This window comes from Gallus gallus, chromosome 36 (assembly GCF_016699485.2).
Source record: "Gallus gallus isolate bGalGal1 chromosome 36, bGalGal1.mat.broiler.GRCg7b, whole genome shotgun sequence".
Taxonomy (NCBI): domain Eukaryota; kingdom Metazoa; phylum Chordata; class Aves; order Galliformes; family Phasianidae; genus Gallus; species Gallus gallus.
The window spans coordinates 44,493-64,765 of NC_052567.1; the positions used below are offsets into that span (position 1 = coordinate 44,493).

The following is a 20,273-nucleotide window of genomic DNA, read 5'->3' on the forward strand; positions in this document are numbered from 1 at the left end:
CCCATTTCCCCCTAATTTCCCCCCATACTGACCCCATAGCCCCCATTTCTCCCCATTTCCCCCCCATTTCCCCCCATTTCCCCCCATACTGACCCCATAGCCCCCATTTCTCCCCATTTCCGCCTAATTTCCCCCCATTCCGACCCCATCTCTCCCCATCTCTCCCCATTTCCCCCCATACCGACCCCATACCGACCCCATACCGACCCCATAGCCCCCATTTCTCCCCATTTCCCCCCATACTGACCCCATAGCCCCCATTTCTCCCCATTTCCGCCTAATTTCCCCCCATTCCGACCCCATTTCTCCCCATTTCTCCCCATTTCTCCCCCATTTCCCCCCATACCGACCCCATACCGACCCCATACCGACCCCATATCGACCCCATAGCCCCCATTTCTCCCCATTTCCCCCCATACTGACCCCATAGCCCCCATTTCTCCCCATTTCTCCCCATTTCCCCCCATACCGACCCCATACTGACCCCATAGCCCCCATTTCTCCCCATTTCCGCCTAATTTCCCCCCATTCCGACCCCATTTCCCCCCCATTTCTCCCCATTTCCCCCCATACCGACCCCATACCGACCCCATACCGACCCCATATCGACCCCATAGCCCCCATTTCTCCCCATTTCCCCCCATACTGACCCCATAGCCCCCATTTCTCCCCATTTCTCCCCATTTCCCCCCATACCGCCCCCATACTGACCCCATAGCCCCCATTTCTCCCCATTTCCGCCTAATTTCCCCCCATTCCGACCCCTTTTCCCCCCCATTTCCCCCCCATTTCCCCCCATACTGACCCCATACTGACCCCATACCGACCCCATACTGACCCCATACCGACCCCATAGCCCCCATTTCTCCCCATTTCTCCCCATTTCCCCCTCATTTCCCCCCATACTGACCCCATAGCCCCAATTTCTCCCCATTTCTCCCCATTTCCCCCCCATTTCTCCCCATTTCCCCCCATTTCTCCCCATTTCTCCCCATTTCCCCCCATTTCCCCCCATTTCCCCCCATTTCCCCCCATTTCCCCCCATTTCTCCCCATTTCTCCCCATTTCCCCCTCATTTCCCCCTAATTTCCCCCCATACCTACCCCATAGCCCCGGTTTCTCCCCATTTCTCCCCATTTCTCCCCCATTTCTCCCCCTTTTCCCCCCATACCATCCCCATACTGACCCCATAGCCCCCATTTCTCCCCATTTCCCCCCCATTTCTCCCCATTTCCTCCCTATTTCCCCCCATACCGCCCCAATACCACCCCCATACCCCCATTTCCCCCCCATACGGACCCAGTACTGACCCCAGACCCCTCTCTTTTCCCTCTCCCCCCCCAGCTACGTGGTGCTGGACCTGATGGAGTCTGACCTGCACCACATCATCCACACCCCCTATTTCCCCCCATACCGACCCCATACTGACCCCATAGCCCCCATTTCTCCCCATTTCCTCCCCATCTCTCCCCAATCCCCCCCATACCGACCCCATACTGACCCCATACCGACCCCATAGCCCCCATTTCTCCCCATTTCCCCCCCATTTCCCCCTCATTTCCCCCTAATTTCCCCCCATACCTACCCCATAGCCCCGGTTTCTCCCCGTTTCTCCCCGTTTCTCCCCGTTTCTCCCCATTTCTCCCCATTTCTCCCCCATTTCTCCCCCTTTTCCCCCCATACCATCCCCATACTGACCCCATAGCCCCCATTTCTCCCCATTTCTCCCCCATTTCCCCCCATACCATCCCCATACTGACCCCATAGCCCCCATTTCTCCCCATTTCTCCCCGTACAGACCCAGTACTGACCCCAGACCCCTCTCTTTTCCCTCTCCCCCCCCAGCTACGTGGTGCTGGACCTGATGGAGTCGGACCTCCACCACATCATCCACACCCCCCATCTCTCCCCTTTTCCCCCCATGCTGACCCCATACCGACCCCATACTGAACCCATAGCCCCCATTTCTCCCCATTTCTCCCCCGTTTCTCCCCATTTTCCCCCCTTTTCCCGCCATACCGACCCCATACTGACCCCATACCGACCCCATAGCCCCCATTTCTCCCCATTTCTCCCCATTTCCCCCTCATTTCCCCCTAATTTCCCCCCATACCTACCCCATAGCCCCAGTTTCTCCCCGTTTCTCCCTGTTTCTCCCCGTTTCTCCCCGTTTCTCCCCCATTTCTCCCCCATTTCTTCCCCATTTCCCCCCATACCGACCCCATACTGACCCCACACCCCGCATTTCTCCCCATTTCTCCCCATTTCTCCCCATTTCTCCCCATTTCTCCCCCATTTCTCCCCCATTTCTCCCCCATTTCTCCCCATCTCTCCCCATACCAACCCCATACCGACCCCATAGCCCCCATTTCTCCCCATTTCTCCCCATTTCTCCCCATTTCTCCCCATTTCTCCCCATTTCTCCCCATTTCCCCCCCATTTCTCCCCATTTCCTCCCTATTTCCCCCCATACCGACCAAATACCACCCTCATACCCCCATTTCCCCCCCATTTCTCCCCATACAGACCCAGTACTGACCCCAGACCCCTCTCTTTTCCCTCTCCCCCCCCAGCTACGTGGTGCTGGACCTGATGGAGTCGGACCTCCACCACATCATCCACACCCCCCATTACCCCCCATACCGACCCCATACTGACCCCATAGCCCCCATTTCTCCCCATTTCCCCCTCATTTCCCCCTTATTTCCCCCCATACCGACCCCATAGCCCCCATTTCTCCCCATTTCTCCCCATTTCCCCCCATTTCTCCCTATTTCCCCCCATTTCCCCCCATTTCTCCCCATTTCCCCCCATTTCTCCCCATTTCCCCCCATTTCTCCCCATTTCCCCCCCATTTCTCCCCATTTCTCCCCATTTCCCCCCATACTGACCCCATAGCCCCCATTTCTCCCCATTTCCGCCTAATTTCCCCCCATTCCGACCCCATTTCTCCCCATTTCTCCCCATTTCTCCCCATTTCTCCCCATTTCTCCCCATTTCTCCCCATTTCTCCCCATTTCCCCCCCATTTCTCCCCATTTCCTCCCCATTTCCCCCCATACTGACCCAATACCACCCTCATACCCCCATTTCCCCCCCATTTCCCCCCATACTGACCCCATACCGACCCCATACTGACCCCAGAGCCCCCATTTCTCCCCATTTCTCCCCATTTCCCCCTAATTTCCCCCCATACGGACCCCATAGCCCCCATTTCTCCCCATTTCCCCCCCATTTCTCCCCATTTCTCCCCATTTCCCCCCTTACTGACCCCATACCAACCCCATACTGACCCCATAGCCCCCATTTCCCCCCATTTCCCCCCCATTTCTCCCCATTTCTCCCCATTTCTCCCCATTTCTCCCCATACTGACCCCATACCAACCCCATACTGACCCCATAGCCCCCATTTCTCCCCATTTCTCCCCCATTTCTCCCCATTTCCCCCCCATCTCTCCCCATTTCCCCCCCATACAGACCCACTACTGACCCCAGACCCCTCTCTTTTCCCTCTCCCCCCCCAGCTACGTGGTGCTGGACCTGATGGAGTCGGACCTGCACCACATCATCCACACCTCCCATCTCTCCCCTTTTCCCCCCATACTGACCCCATACCGACCCCATACTGACCCCAGAGCCCCCATTTCTCCCCATTTCTCCCCATTTCCCCCTAATTTCCCCCCATACTGACCCCATAGCCCCCATTTCTCCCCATTTCCCCCCCATTTCTCCCCATTTCCCCCCCATTTCTCCCCATTTCTCCCCATTTCCCCCCTTACTGACCCCATACCAACCCCATACTGACCCCATAGCCCCCATTTCCCCCCATTTCCCCCCCATTTCTCCCCATTTCTCCCCATTTCTCCCCATACTGACCCCATACCAACCCCATACTGACCCCATAGCCCCCATTTCTCCCCATTTCTCCCCCATTTCTCCCCATTTCCCCCCCATCTCTCCCCATTTCCCCCCCATACAGACCCAGTACTGACCCCAGACCCCTCTCTTTTCCCTCTCCCCCCCCAGCTACGTGGTGCTGGACCTGATGGAGTCGGACCTGCACCACATCATCCACACCTCCCATCTCTCCCCTTTTCCCCCCATACTGACCCCATACCGACCCCATACTGACCCCAGAGCCCCCATTTCTCCCCATTTCTCCCCATTTCCCCCTAATTTCCCCCCATACTGACCCCATAGCCCCCATTTCTCCCCATTTCCCCCCCATTTCTCCCCATTTCCCCCCCATTTCTCCCCATTTCTCCCCATTTCCCCCCTTACTGACCCCATACCAACCCCATACTGACCCCATAGCCCCCATTTCCCCCCATTTCCCCCCCATTTCTCCCCATTTCTCCCCATTTCTCCCCATACTGACCCCATACCAACCCCATACTGACCCCATAGCCCCCATTTCTCCCCATTTCTCCCCCATTTCTCCCCATTTCCCCCCCATCTCTCCCCATTTCTCCCCCATACGGACCCAGTACTGACCCCAGACCCCTCTCTTTTCCCTCTCCCCCCCCAGCTACGTGGTGCTGGACCTGATGGAGTCGGACCTCCACCAGATCATCCACTCCTCGCAGCCCCTGACTTTGGAGCACGTCCGCTACTTCCTCTACCAGCTCCTTCGCGGCCTCAAATACATCCATTCGGCCAACGTCCTCCACCGGGACCTCAAACCTTCCAACCTTTTGGTCAACGAGAACTGCGAGCTGAAGATCGGCGATTTCGGTATGGCCAGGGGGCTCGGAGCGGACCCCCGCCATAGCAAAGCCTTCCTGACCGAATACGTGGCCACACGGTGGTACCGGGCTCCGGAACTGCTCCTATCCTTACACCGTTACACCCGAGCCATCGACATGTGGTCGGTGGGTTGCATCTTCGCCGAGATGTTGGGCCGCCGACAGCTCTTCCCGGGTCGCAATTACGTCCATCAGCTGCAGCTCATCATGGCCGTCCTGGGGACCCCCCCCGCGGGCGTCATGGCGGCCATCGGGGCCGAGAGGGTCCGCGCCTACCTGCAGAGCCTCCCCCCTCGCCCCCCGGTGCCGTGGGAGAGCCTTTACGGCGACGCCGAGCCGGCGGCGTTGGCGCTGTTGGGGAGGATGCTGAGGTTCGACCCCAGGGAGAGGGTCGGGGTGGCCGAAGCGTTGCGCCATCCCTTCCTGGCCAAATACCACGACCCCGAGGATGAGCCCGAGTGCATCCCGGCCTTCGACTTCGCCTTCGAGCGCCGCGTGCTCACCAAGGAGGAGATCAAAGCCGCCATCGTGGCCGAGATCGAGGATTTCCACCAGCGCCGCGACGGCATCCGAAGGCACATCGCCTTTGCCGGCGGCGGCGGCGGCGGCGGTGGGGTCAATGGGGGCGGCGGTGGGGCCGTGGCCGACGTTGGGGGCGGCGGTGGGGTCAGCGCGGCCAATGTTGGGGTCAGCGTGGTCGATATGGCCGACGTTGGGGTCAGCGCGGCCAATGTTGGGGTCAGCGTGGTCGATATGGCCGACGTTGGGGTCAGCGCGGCCAATGTTGGGGTCAGCGTGGTCGATATGGCCGACGTTGAGGGCAGTGGGGGCGGTGTTGGGGTCAACGTGGCCAATATGGCCGACATTGGGGGCAGTGGGGGTGGTGTTGGGGGTGGTGGGGGTGGCGTTGGGGTCAACGCGGCCAATATTGGGGTCAGCGTGGCCAATGTTGGGGTCAGTGTGGCCAATATGGCCAACGTTGGGGGCAGTGGGGGCGGCGTTGGGGTCAGCGTAGCCAGTATGGCCAATGTTGGGGTCAACGCGGCCAAAGTTGGGGTCAACGCGGCCAATGTTGGGGTCAGCGTGGCCAATATGGCCAACGCTGGGGGCAGTGGGGGCGGTGTTGGGGGCGGTGGGGGCGGCGTTGGGGTCAACGCAGCCAATATTGGGGTCAACGCGGCCAATATGGCCAATGCCGGCATCAACGCAGCCAACGTCGGGGTCAACGTGGCCAACGTTGGGGTCAATAGGGCCAATGTTGGGGTCAACGTGGCCAACATGGCCAATATCGGGGTCAACATGGCCAACGTTGGGGTCAGTGTGGCCAATATTGGGGTCAACGTGGCCAACGCCGGCATCAACATGGCCACTATGGCCAATGCCGGCGTCCGTATGATCAACGTGGCCAACGCCGGCATCAATATGGCCAACGCCGGCGTCACCGTGGCCAACCTGGCCAACACCGGCATCGGCATGGCCAATATGGCCAACACCGGCATCAATATGGCCAACGCCACCATCAATATGGCCAACAGCGGCGTCAATATGGCCAATATGGCCAACACCGGCATCAATATGGCCAATGCCACCATCAATATGGCCAACACCGGCCTCAATATGGCCAATATGGCCAACAGTTGTGTTAATGTGGCCAATATGGCCAACCCCGGCATCAATATGGCCAACAGCGATGTCAGTATGGCCAATATGGCCAACACTTGTGTCAATATGGCCAACCCCGGCATCAATATGGCCAATATGGCCAACGCCGGCATCAATATGGCCAACCCCGGCCTCAATATGGCCAATATGGCCAACCTCAGCCTCAATATGGCCAACACCGGTGTCAATATGGCCAATATGGCCAACACCGGTGTCAATATGGCCAATATGGCCAACGCCGGCATCAATATGGCCAACCCCGGCCTCAATATGGCCAACAGCGGTGTCAGTATGGCCAATATGGCCAACACCAGCATCAATATGGCCAATATGGCCAACCCCGGCCTCAATATGGCCAACAGCGGTGTCAGTATGGCCAATATGGCCAACACCAGCATCAATATGGCCAATATGGCCAACCCCGGCCTCAATATGGCCAACAGCGGCGTCAATATGGCCAATATGGCCAACAGCGGCGTCAATATGGCCAATATGGCCAACAGCGGCGTCAATATGGCCAACAGCGGCGTCAATATGGCCAATATGGCCAACAGCGGCGTCAATATGGCCAACGCCGGCATCAATATGGCCAACATGGCCGCCATCAGCAGCAGCGCGGCCACCACCACCGTCAGCGGCACCGACCCCTCCGTCCCCACGCCGTGGCCCTGCACCGATGTGGACATGGCGAGCCCCGGCCCCACGGCGGCCCCCGATTGCCCCATGGAATCGCCGCGGGTCAAAGCGGAACCGGAGGTCCCGGTGGCACCGAAACGGGACGGCGCCATCTCCGACGACACCAAAGCGGCCCTCAAAGCGGCGCTGCTGAAATCCGCCATGAGGAATAAGAGTAGAGGTGTGGGGGGCGCCGGGGGGATGTGGGGTGGGGTCGGGGGTGTCTACTTTGGGGTCATGGGATGGGTTGGGGATGTCCACTTTGGGGTCATGGGATGGGTTTGGGGGTCTGTCTCCACTTTGGGGTCATGGGATGGAGTTGGGGGTCTCCACTTTGGAACTGTGGGGTCATGGGATGGGTTTGGGGGTGTCCACTTTGGGGTCATGGGATGGGTTTGGGGGTCTGTCTCTGTTTTGGGGTCATGGGGTGGGGTCGGGGGTCTCCACTTTGGAACTGCGGGGTCATGGGATGGGGTCGGGGGTGTCCACTTTGGGGTCATGGGATGGGTTTGGGGGTCTGTCTCTGTTTTGGGGTCATGGGGTGGGGTCGGGGGTGTCCACTTTGGGGGTCATGGGATGGGTTGGGGATGTCCACTTTGGGGTCATGGGATGGGTTGGGGGTCTCCACTTTGGAACTGCGGGGTCATGGGATGGGGTCGGGGGTGTCCACTTTGGGGTCATAGGATGGGTTGGGGGTCCCTATTAGCAGCCATGGAGTTGGGGGTCCCCATTGGTGGCCATGGGATGGGTTGGGGGTCCTCATTTGGGGCCATGGAGTTGGGGGTCCCCATTAGCAACCATAGAGTTGGGTGTCCCCATTGTTATCCGTGTGTCGTGTGTGGGGTCCCCATTTTGTGCTCTTGGGGTCACTGGATGGCTTTGGGGTCCCCATATGGGGACCTGGAGTTGGGGTCCCCATTAGCAGCTATGGGATGGGTTGGGGGTCCTCATTTGGGGTCATGGGATGGGTTGGGGATGTCCACTTTGGGGTCATGGGATGGGTTTGGGGGTCTGTCTCCATTTTGGGGTCATGGGATGGAGTTGGGGGTCTGTCTCCGTTTTGGCGTCATGGGATGGGTTGGGGGTGCCCACTTTGGGGTCGTGGCATGGAGTTGGGCGTCTGTCTCTGTTTTGGGGTCATGGGATGGAGTTGGGGGTGTCCACTTTGGGGTCATGGAATGGGGTCAGGGGTCTGTCTCCGTTTTTGGGGTCATGGGATGGGGTCGGGGGTGTCCGCTTTGGGGTCATGGAGTTGAGGGTCCCCATATGGGGTCATGGAGTTGGGGGTCCCCATTGGCGGCCGTGGGATGGGTTGGGGATCCCCATATGGGGTCATGGATTTGGGGGTCCCCATTGGTAGCCATGGAGTTGAGTGTCCCCATTGGCGGCCATAGAGTTGGGGGTCCCTATTAGCAGCCATGGAGTTGGGGGTCCCCATTGGAGCTCATGGAGTTGGGGGTCCCCATTGTTATCCGTGTGTCGTGTATGGGGTCCCCATTTTGTGCTCTTGGGGTCACTGGATGGCTTTGGGGTCCCCATTGGCAGCCATGGAGTTGGGGGTCCCCATTGGAGCTCATGGATTTGGGGGTCCCCATTGGTGGCCATGGGATGGGTTGGGGGTACCCATATGGGGTCATGGAGTTGAGGGTCCCCATTGGAGGTCATGGGATGGGTTGGGGGTCCCCATTGGCAGCCATGGGATGCGTTGGGGGTCTCCATATGGGGTCATGGATTTGGGGGTCCCCATTGGAGCTCATGGGATGGGTTGGGGGTCCCCATTGGGGTCCATGGGATGGGTTGGGGGTCCCCATTGACAGCCATGGATTTGGGGGTCCCCATTGGAGGTCATGGGATGGGTTGGGGGTCCCCATTGGCAGCCATGGGATGGGTTGGGGGTCCCCATATGGGGTCATGGATTTGGGGGTCCCCATGGGCGGCCATAGAGTTGAGTGTCCCCATTGTTATCCGTGTGTCGTGTGTGGGGTCCCCATTTTGTCCTCTTGGGGTCACTGGATGGCTTTGGGGTCCCCATTGGCAGCCATAGAGTTGGGGGTCCCCATTGGAGCTCATGGATTTGGGGGTCCCCATTGGTGGCCATGGGATGGGTTGGGGGTCCTCATTTGGGGTCATGGAGTTGGGGGTCCCCATTGGCGGCCATTGGATGGGTTGGGGGTCCCCATTAGCAGCCATGGGATGGGTTGGGGGTCCTCATTTGGGGTCATGGATTTGGGGGTCCCCATTGGAGTTCCTGTGTTGTGTTGGGGGTCCCCATTGGCGGCCATGGGATGGGTTGGGGGTCCCCATATGGGGTCATGGATTTGGGGGTCCCCATTAGCAGCCATGGGATGGGTTGGGGGTCCCCATTGGAGGTCATGGGTTGTGTTGGGGGTCCCCATTGACAGCCATGGAGTTGGGGGTCCCCATTGTTATCCGTGTGTCGTGTGTGGGGTCCCCATTTTGTCCTCTTGGGGTCACTGGATGGCTTTGGGGTCCCCATATGGGGACCTGGAGTTGGGGTCCCCATTAGCAGCCATGGGATGGGTTTGGGGTCCTCATTTGGGGTCATGGAGTTGGGGGTCCCCATTGGCGGCCATGGGATGGGTTTGGGGTCCCCATTGGCAGCCATGAGGTTGGGGGTCCCCATTGATGGCCATGGGGTTGGGGTCCCCATTGGTGGCCATTGGATGGGTTGGGGGTCCCCATTGGCGGCCGTGGGATGGGTTGGGGGTCCCCATATGGGGTCATGGATTTGGGGGTCCCCATTAGCAGCCATGGGATGGGTTGGGGGTCCCCATTGTTATCCGTGTGTCGTGTGTGGGGTCCCCATTTTGTCCTCTTGGGGTCACTGGATGGCTTTGGGGTCCCCATTGGCAGCCATGAGGTTGGGGGTCCCCATTGGCAGCCGTGGGATGGGTTGGGGGTCCCCATTGGGGTCCATGGGATGGGTTGGGGGTCCCCATATGGGGTCATGGATTTGGGGGTCCCCATTGGAGGTCATGGGATGGGTTGGGGGTCCCCATTGGCAGCCATGGGATGGGTTGGGGGTCCCCATATGGGGTCATGGAGTTGGGGGTCCCCATTGGCAGCCATGGGATGGGTTGGGGGTCCTCATTTGGGGTCATGGATTTGGGGGTCCCCATTGGCAGCCATGGGATGGGTTGGGGGTCCCCATTGACAGCCATGGAGTTGGGGGTCCCCATGGGCGGCCATAGAGTTGAGTGTCCCCATTGTTATCCGTGTGTCGTGTGTGGGGTCCCCATTTTGTCCTCTTGGGGTCACTGGATGGCTTTGGGGTCCCCATATGGGGACCTGGATTTGGGGGTCCCCATTGGAGGTCATGGGATGGGTTGGGGGTCCCCATTGGCAGCCATGGGATGGGTTGGGGGTCCCCATTGTTATCCGTGTGTCGTGTGTGGGGTCCCCATTTTGTCCTCTTGGGGTCACTGGATGGCTTTGGGGTCCCCATTGGCAGCCATGGAGTTGGGGGTCCCCATTGGAGCTCATGGGATGGGTTGGGGGTCCCCATTGGCAGCCATGGGATGGGTTGGGGGTCCCCATATGGGGTCATGGATTTGGGGGTCCCCATTAGCAGCCATGGGATGGGTTGGGGGTCCCCATTGGAGGTCATGGGTTGTGTTGGGGGTCCCCATTGACAGCCATGGAGTTGGGGGTCCCCATTGTTATCCGTGTGTCGTGTGTGGGGTCCCCATTTTGTCCTCTTGGGGTCACTGGATGGCTTTGGGGTCCCCATATGGGGACCTGGAGTTGGGGTCCCCATTAGCAGCCATGGGATGGGTTGGGGGTCCTCATTTGGGGTCATGGAGTTGGGGGTCCCCATTGGCGGCCATGGGATGGGTTTGGGGTCCCCATTGGCAGCCATGAGGTTGGGGGTCCCCATTGATGGCCATGGGGTTGGGGTCCCCATTGGTGGCCATTGGATGGGTTGGGGGTCCCCATTGGCGGCCGTGGGATGGGTTGGGGGTCCCCATATGGGGTCATGGATTTGGGGGTCCCCATTAGCAGCCATGGGATGGGTTGGGGGTCCCCATTGGAGGTCATGGGTTGTGTTGGGGGTCCCCATATGGGGTCATGGATTTGGGGGTCCCCATTGGTGGCCATGGGATGCGTTGGGGGTCCCCATATGGGGTCATGGATTTGGGGGTCCCCATTGGAGGTCATGGGATGGGTTGGGGGTCCCCATTGGCAGCCATGGGATGGGTTGGGGGTCCTCATTTGGGGTCATGGAGTTGGGGGTCCCCATTGGAGCTCATGGATTTGGGGGTCCCCATTTGGGGTCATGGAGTTGGGGGTCCCCATGGGCGGCCATAGAGTTGAGTGTCCCCATTGTTATCCGTGTGTCGTGTGTGGGGTCCCCATTTTGTCCTCTTGGGGTCACTGGATGGCTTTGGGGTCCCCATTGGAGCTCATTGCCCCCCTTTGTCCCCCCATCTCCCCCCATCTCCCCCCATCTGCCCCCCATCCCCCCCCCCAGACCCCCCCACGGTGGCGGCGCCGCCGGACCTCCCGGATTGCCGTCGTTCGGTGACGGCGGCCGAACGTCAGCGGGAACGGGAGGAGAAGCGGCGGCGGCGGCAGGAAAAGGCCAAGGAGAGGGAGAGGAAACAGCGCGAGCGGCTGCAGCGCGACCCACAGCCCCACCGCGACCCACAGCTCCACCGCGACCCACAGCTGCGCCTGCGGGGTTTGGTCCTCAGCGACGACGACCGCCACCTCTTGGAGCGTTGGACCAAAATGAGGGACGGGGCGCCGCCCAGAGCCCCCCACAATAACCCACTGCTGCCCCCCAAGAACGCGCAGCCCCCCACTAACCCACTTCTGCCCCACAGTAACGCACAGCAGCCCAATAACGCACTGCTGCCCCCCAATAACGCACTGCTGCCCCACAATAACCCACTGCTGGCCGCCAATAATGCACAGCAGCCCAATAACGCCCTGCTGGCCCCCAATAACCCACTGCTGCCCCCCAAGAACGCGCAGCCCCCCAAGAACCCACTGCTGCCCCACAGTAACCCACAGCAGCCCAATAACGCACTGCTGGCCCTCAATAACCCACAGCAGCCCAATAACGCACTGCTGCCCCCCAATAACCCACTGCTGGTCACCAATAACGCACAGCAGCCCAATAACGCACTGCTGGCCCCCAATAACCCACAGCCCCCCAGTAACGCACTCCAGCCCCACAATAACCCACTGCTGCCCCCCAAGAACGCGCAGCCCCCCAATAACTCACTGCTGGCCCTCAATAACGCACAGCAGCCCAATAACACACTGCTGGCCCTCAATAACGCACAGCAGCCCAATAACGCACTGCTGGCCACCAATAACGCACAGCAGCCCAATAACGCACTGCTGGCCCCCAATAACCCACTGCTGGCCCCCAATAACGCACTGCTGCCCCCCAAGAGCACACAGCCCCCCAATAACCCACTGCTGCCCCACAGTAACCCACAGCAGCCCAATAACGCACTGCTGGCCGCCAATAACGCACAGCAGCCCAATAACGCACAGCAGCCCCTCAATAACGCACAGCAGCCCAATAACGCACTGCTGGCCACCAATAACGCACAGCAGCCCAATAACCCACTGCTGCCCCCCAATAACCCACTGCTGCCCCCCAGTAACCCACTGCAGCCCCACAAGAACCCACAGCCCCCTAATAACCCACTGCTGGCCGCCAATAACGCACAGCAGACCCTCAACAACCCACAGCCCCCCAGTAACGCACTCCAGCCCCCCAGTAACCCACTGCTGGCCCCCAATAACCCACAGCAGCCCAATAACGCACTGCTGCCCCCCAATAACGCACAGCAGCCCAATAACGCACTGCTGCCCCCCAATAACCCACTGCTGGCCCCCAAGAACCCACTGCAGCCCCCCAAGAACCCACTGCTGCCCCCCAATAACGCACAGCAGCCCAATAACGCACTGCTGCCCCCCAATAACCCACAGCAGCCCCCCAAGAACCCACAGCAGCCCAATAACCCACTGCAGCCCCCCAATAACACACAGCAGCCCAATAACCCACAGCAGCCCCCCGATAACCCACAGCAGCCCCCCGATAACGCGCAGCAGCCCAATAAGCCACCGCAGCCCCCCAATAACGCACAGCAGCCCGCCAATAACACCTCGCTGCCCCCCAATAACGCACAGCGGCTCCTCAATAACCCACAGCCCCACAACAATAACCCGCTGCCCCCCAGTAGCACCTCATTGCCCCCCAGTAACCCACAGCAGCCCCCCAATAACTCACTGCTCCCCAATAACCCCTCACTGCCCCCCAATAACCCCCAGCAGCCCCCCAAGTACCCCCAGCAGCTCCCCAATAGCACCTCGCTGCCCCCCAATAACCCCCAGCAGCCCCCCAATAACCCGCAGCAGCCCCCCAATAACCCGCAGCAGCCCCCCAGTAACCCCCAGCAGCCCCCCAACACCTCCCAGCCCCCCAGTAACCCCCAGCAGCCCCCCAACAACGACCCGCAGCTCCCCCAGGCGTTGGTGGGGGGCGGGGGGTGGGCGGACCCCGATGTGGCCACCGTGACCCAGCAGCTGTCCAAGTCACAGGTGAGGGGGGGTTGGGGGGGGTTGGGGGGTCTTGGGGGGCCCCATTTGGGGTCTCGGGATGGGTTGGGGGGCTCCAATGGGGTCTTGGAGTGGGGTGGGGTCTCCATTTGGGGTCTTGGGATGGGTTGGGGTCTCCATTTGGGGTCTTGGGGTGGGGTCTCCATTTGGGGTCTTGGGATGGGTTGGGGGGCTCCAGTTCTGAGCTTTGGGGTCTTGGGATGGGTGGGGGGCTCCAATGGGGTCTTGGAGTTGGGTGGGGTCTCCATTTGGGGTCATTGGATGGGTTGGGGGGCTCCAATGGGGTCTTGGAGTGGGGTGGGGTCTCCATTTGTGGTCTTGGAGGGGGCTGGGGTCTCCATTTGGGGTCTTGGAGTGGGGTGGGGTCTCCATTTGTGGTCTTGGAGGGGGCTGGGGTCTCCATTTGGGGTCTTGGAGTGGGGTGGGGTCTCGATTTGGGGTCACAGGATGGGTTGGGGTCTCCATTTGGGTCTTGGGATGGGTTGGGGGGCTCCAATGGGGTCTTGGAATGGGGTGGGGTCTCGATTTGGGGTCTTGGGGTGGGTTGGGGGCTCCATTGGGGTCTCCATTTGGGGTGGGGGCTCCACTTGGGGTCATGGGATGGGTTGGGGTCTCCATTTGGGGTCACGGGATGGGTTGGGGGGCTCCAGTTCTGAGCTTTGGGGTCTTGGGATGGGTGGGGGGCTCCAATGGGGTCTTGGAGTGGGGTGGGGTCTCCATTTGGGGTCTTGGGATGGGTTGGGGGGCCCCATTTGGGGTCATGGGATGGGTGGGGGGTCTCCATTTGGGGTCTTGGGGTGGGGTCTCCATTTGGGGTCTTGGGATGGGTTGGGGGACTCCAGTGGGGTCTTGGGATGGGTGGGGGGCTCCAATGGGGTCTCCATTTGGGGTGGGGTCTCCACTTGGGGTCATTGGATGCGTTAGAGGGCTCCAATGGGGTCTCCATTTGGGGTCTCGGGATGGGTTGGGGGCTCCAATGGGGTCTTGGGGTGGGGTGGGGTCTCCATTTGGGGTCTTGGGATGGGTGGGGGGCTCCATTGCAGCCTTGAAGTGGGGTGGGGTCTCCATATGGGGTCACGGGATGGGTTGGGGGCTCCATTGGGGTCTCCATTTGGGGTCTTGAGATGGGTGGGGGGCTCCATTGGGGTCTTGGAGTGGGGTGGGGTCTCCATTTGGGGTCTTGGGATGGGTTGGGGGCTCCAATGGGGTCTCCATTTGGGGTGGGGTCTCCATTTGGGGTCTTGGGGTGGGGTGGGGTCTCCATTTGGGGTCATGGGATGGGTTGGGGGGCCCCATTTGGGGTCATGGGATGGGTTGGGGTCTCCATTTGGGGTCTTGGGGTGGGGTCTCCATTTGGGGTCACGGGATGGGTTGGGGGCTCCATTTGGGTCTTGGGATGCGTTGGGGTCTCCATTTGGGGTCTTGGAGTGGGGTGGGGTCTCCATTTGGGGTCAGGGAATTGGGGTCTCCATTTGGGATCATGGGTTTGGGGTCTCCATTTGGGGTCAGAGAATTGGGGTCTCCATTTGGGGTCTTAGGATGGGTTGGTGATCTTAATTTGGGGTCATGGAATTGGGGTCTCCATTTGGGATCATGGATTTGGGGTCTCCATTTGGGGTCTTAGGATGGGTTGGTGATCTTAATTTGGGGTCATGGATTTGGGGTCTCCATTTGGAGTCATGGAATTGGGGTTTCCATTTTGGGGTCATGGATTTGGGGTCTCCATTTTGGGGTCACGTTTTTGGGGTCCTCTCTTCCCCCCCCCCCCCCTTTTTCCCCCATAAAGGTGGAGGACATTTTGCCCCCCGTCTTCTCGGTGACCCCAAAAGGCAGCGGGGCGGGATATGGGGTGGGCTTCGACCTGGAGGAGTTCCTCAGCCAATCGTTGGACATGGAGGGCGACGGCAAAGAGAGGTGAGGGGGGACCCCAAATCCCATCGGGGGGGACCCTAACATTGGGGTCACCCCATGGCCCTATAAAGGGGGACCCCAAAATCCCAATAACGGGGGGCCCAAAGTTTATGGGGTCAGCCTATAGCCCTGTCATGGGGAACCCCAATAATGGGGGCCCAAAGTTTATGGGGTCAAACTATGGCACTATAATGGGGGACCCCAAATCCCATTGGGGGGACCCTAAATTGGGGTCACCCCATAACCCTATAATGGGGGACCCCCAATAATGGGGGATCCAAAGTTTGTGGGGTCACCTTATAGGCCTATAATGGGGGCCCAAAGTTTATGGGGTCAGACCATAGCCCTGTAATGGGGGACCCCAGATCCCATCGCTGGGGACCCTAAGATTGGGGTCACCCCATAGCCCTATAAGGGTGGACCCCAAAATCCCAATAACGGGGGGCCCAAAGTTTATGGGGTCAGCCTATAGCCCTGTCATGGGGAACCCCAATAATGGGGGCCCAAAGTTTATGGGGTCAAACCATGGCACTATAATGGGGGACCCCAAATCCCATTGGGGGGACCCAAACATTGGGGTCACCCCATAGCCGTATAAAGGGGGACCCCAAAATCCCAATAACGGGGGGCTCAAAGTTAATGGGGTCAGCCTATAGCCCTATAATGGGGGCTCAAAGTTTATGGGGTCACCCCATAGTCCTGTAATGGGGGACCCCAATAATGGGGGGCCCAAAGTTTATGGGGTGGCCCTATAACCCTATATCGGGGGTCCAAAGATTTTGGGGTCAGCCTATAGCCCTGTCATGGGGAACCCCAATAATGGGGGCCCAAAGTTTATGGGGTCAAACTATGGCACTATAATGGGGGACCCCAAATCCCATTGGGGGGACCCTAAATTGGGGTCATCCCATGGCCCTATAAAGGGGGACCCCAATAATGGGGGCCCAAAGTTAATGGGGTCACCTCATAGCCCTATAATGGGGGATCCCAAAATCCCAATAACAGGGGCCCAAAGTTTATGGGGTCACCCTATAGTCCTGTAATGGGGGACCCCAATAATGGGGGGCCCAAAGTTTATGGGGTGACCCTATAACCCTATATCGGGGGTCCAAAGGTTATGGGGTCAGCCTATAGCCCTGTCATGGGGAACCCCAATAATGGGGGCCCAAAGTTTATGGGGTTAAACCATGGCACTATAATGGGGGACCCCAAATCCCATTGGGGGGACCCAAACATTGGGGTCACCCCATAGCCGTATAAAGGGGGACCCCAAAATCCCAATAACGGGGGGCTCAAAGTTAATGGGGTCAGCCTATAGCCCTATAATGGGGGCTCAAAGTTTATGGGGTCACCCCATAGTCCTGTAATGGGGGACCCCAATAATGGGGGGCCCAAAGTTTATGGGGTGACCCTATAACCCTATATCGGGGGTCCAAAGGTTATGGGGTCAGCCTATAGCCCTGTCATGGGGAACCCCAATAATGGGGGCCCAAAGTTTATGGGGTCACCCCATAGCTCTGTAATGGGGGACCCCAAATCCCATTGGGAGGACCCTAAATTGGGGTCACCCCATAACCCTATAATGGGGGACCCCAATAATGGGGGCCCAAAGTTAATGGGGTCACCTCATAGCCCTATAATGGGGGATCCCAAAATCCCAATAACAGGGGCCCAAAGTTTATGGGGTCACCCTATAGCCCTATAGTGGGGGACCCCAAAATCTCATTAATGGGGGACCCTAAATTGGGGTCACCCCATAGCCCTATAAAGGGGGACCCCAATAATGGGGGATCCAAAGTTTATGGGGTCACCTTATAGGCCTATAATGGGGGCCCAAAGTTTATGGGGTCAGACCATAGCCCTGTAATGGGGGACCCCAGATCCCATCAGGGGGGACCCAAACATTGGGGTCACCCCATAGCCGTCTAAAGGGGGACCCCAAAATCCCAATAACGGGGGGCCCAAAGTTTATGGGGTCAGCCTATAGCCTTATAATGGGGGCTCAAAGTTTATGGGGTCACCCCATAGTCCTGTAATGGGGGACCCCAATAATGGGGGGCCCAAAGTTTATGGGGTGACCCTATAACCCTATATCGGGGGTCCAAAGGTTATGGGGTCAGCCTATAGCCCTGTCATGGGGAACCCCAATAATGGGGGCCCAAAGTTTATGGGGTCACCCCATAGCTCTGTAATGGGGGACCCCAAATCCCATTGGGAGGACCCTAAATTGGGGTCACCCCATAGCCCTATAAAGGGGGACCCCAATAATGGGGGCCCAAATTTTATGGGGTCACCTCATAGCCCTATAATGGGGGATCCCAAAATCCCAATAACAGGGGCCCAAAGTTTATGGGGTCACCCTATAGCCCTATAGTGGGGGACCCCAAAATCTCATTAATGGGGGACCCTAAATTGGGGTCACCCCATGGCCCTATAAAGGGGGACCCCAATAATGGGGGATCCAAAGTTTATGGGGTCACCTTATAGGCCTATAATGGGGGCCCAAAGTTTATGGGGTCACCCCATAGTCCTGTAATGGGGGACCCCAATAATGGGGGGCCCAAAGTTTATGGGGTGGCCCTATAACCCTATATTGGGGGTCCAAAGATTATGGGGTCAGCCTATAGCCCTGTCATGGGGAACCCCAATAATGGGGGCCCAAAGTTTATGGGGTCAAACTATGGCACTATAATGGGGGACCCCAAATCCCATTGGGGGGACCCTAAATTGGGGTCACCCCATAGCCCTATAATAGGGGACCCCAAAATCCCAATAATGGGGGCCCAAAGTTTATGGGGTCAGCCTATAGCCCTGTCATGGGGCACCCCAATAATGGGGGGCCCAAAGTTTATGGGGTCAGACCATAGCCCTATAATGGGGGACCCCAAAATCTCATTAATGGGGGACCCTAAGATTGGGGTCACCCCATAGCCCTATAATGGGGGACCCCAAAATCCCACTAATAGAGGACCCAAAGTTTATGGGGTCCCCCAGTGGGGTCCCACCCCACACCCCATTTCCCCACACATTGGGGTCCCCATTCCCCTCCCAATGGGACCTCCATATGGAGAACCCCAAACCTTATGGGGTCCCCCAATGGGGTCCCACCCCACACCCCATTGCCCCACACATTTCGCCCCCACTCCCCCTATGGGATCCCAATGGGGTCCCACCCCACCCCATATCCCATTACCCCACACATTGGGACCCCATTCCCCTCCCAATGGGACCTCCATATGGAGAACCCCAAACCTTATGGGGTCCCCCAATGGGGTCCCACCCCACACTCCATTGCCCCACACATTGAGCCCCCATTCCCCTCCCATGGGATCCCAATGGGGTCCCACCCCACCCCACATCCCATTACCCCACACATTGAGCCCCCAATATGGTGAACCCCAAAGTTTATGGGGTCCCCCAATGGGGTCCCACCCCACACCCCATTGCCCCACACATTGAGCCCCCATTCCCCCACCAATGGGATCCCAATGGGGTCCCACCCCACATCCCATTGCCCCACAGTTTGGGGTCCCCATTCCTCTGCTGGGACCCCACTGATGGAGAACTCCAAACCTTATGGGGTCCCCCAATGGGGTCCCACCCCACACCCCACTGCCCCACACATTGGGCCCCCATTCCCCCAATGGGATCCCAATGGGGTCCCACCCCACACCCCACTGCCCCACACATTGAGCCCCCAATATGGTGATCCCCAAACCTTATGGGGTCCCCCAATGGGGTCCCACCCCACACCCCATTGCCCCACACATTGAGCCCCCACTCCCCCTATGGGATCCCAATGGGGTCCCACCCCACCCCATATCCCATTACCCCACACATTGGGACCCCATTCCCCTCCCAATGGGACCTCCATATGGAGAACCCCAAACCTTATGGGGTCCCCCAATGGGGTCCCACCCCACACCCCACTGCCCCACACATTGAGCCCCCATTCCCCTCCCCATGGGACCCCAATATGGAGAACCCCACCCTTTATAGGGTCCCCCAATGGGGTCCCACCCCACACCCCATTGCCCCACACATTGGGCCCCCATTCCCCCAATGGGATCCCATTGGGGTCCCACCCCACACTCCATTGCCCCACACATTGATCCCCCATTCCCCTCCCATGGGATCCCAATGGGGTCCCACCCCACATCCCACTGCCCCACACATTGAGCCCCCAATATGGTGAACCCCAAACCTTATGGGGTCCCCCAATGGGGTCCCACCCCACACCCCATTGCCCCACACATTGGGCCCCCATTCCCCCAATGGGATCCCAATGGGGTCCCACCCCACATCCCACTGCCCCACACATTGAGCCCCCAATATGGTGAACCCCAAAGTTTATGGGGTCCCCCAATGGGGTCCCACCCCACACCCCATTGCCCCACACATTGAGCCCCCATTCCCCCACCAATGGGATCCCAATGGGGTCCCACCCCACATCCCATTGCCCCACAGTTTGGGGTCCCCATTCCTCTGCTGGGACCCCACTGATGGAGAACCCCAAACCTTATGGGGTCCCCCAATGGGGTCCCACCCCACACCCCATTGCCCCACACATTTCGCCCCCACTCCCCCTATGGGATCCCAATGGGGTCCCACCCCACATCCCATTCCCCCCCCCCCGCTTTTGGGATCTATAGGGCGGAGGTTGGGGGGGGTCCCTCCGGCC

At 59.3% G+C, this 20,273-nt stretch overlaps 1 protein-coding gene across 7 annotated transcripts in view; it reads left to right on the forward strand.

The window, feature by feature from the left end:
- LOC100858386 overlaps positions 1–16,311 on the forward strand; it is a 37,681-nt gene extending 21,370 nt beyond the window's left edge. For 2 of the 7 annotated variants that reach the window (XM_046905067.1, XM_046905062.1), the window contains 4 exons: positions 4,528–5,867; positions 5,910–7,262; positions 11,574–13,663; positions 15,468–16,310. In XM_046905067.1, the coding sequence (XP_046761023.1) occupies positions 4,547–5,867; positions 5,910–7,262; positions 11,574–13,663; positions 15,468–15,599 (4,896 nt within the window). In that variant the 5' untranslated portion in view covers positions 4,528–4,546 and the 3' untranslated portion in view covers positions 15,600–16,310. Of the gene's footprint in view, positions 1–4,527; positions 5,868–5,909; positions 7,263–11,573; positions 13,664–15,467 lie in introns of all 7 variants that reach the window. The other 5 variants (XM_046905063.1, XM_046905064.1, XM_046905065.1 and 2 more) reach the window with 5 other exon arrangements.
- The last annotated feature ends 3,962 nt before the right edge of the window (positions 16,312–20,273 follow it).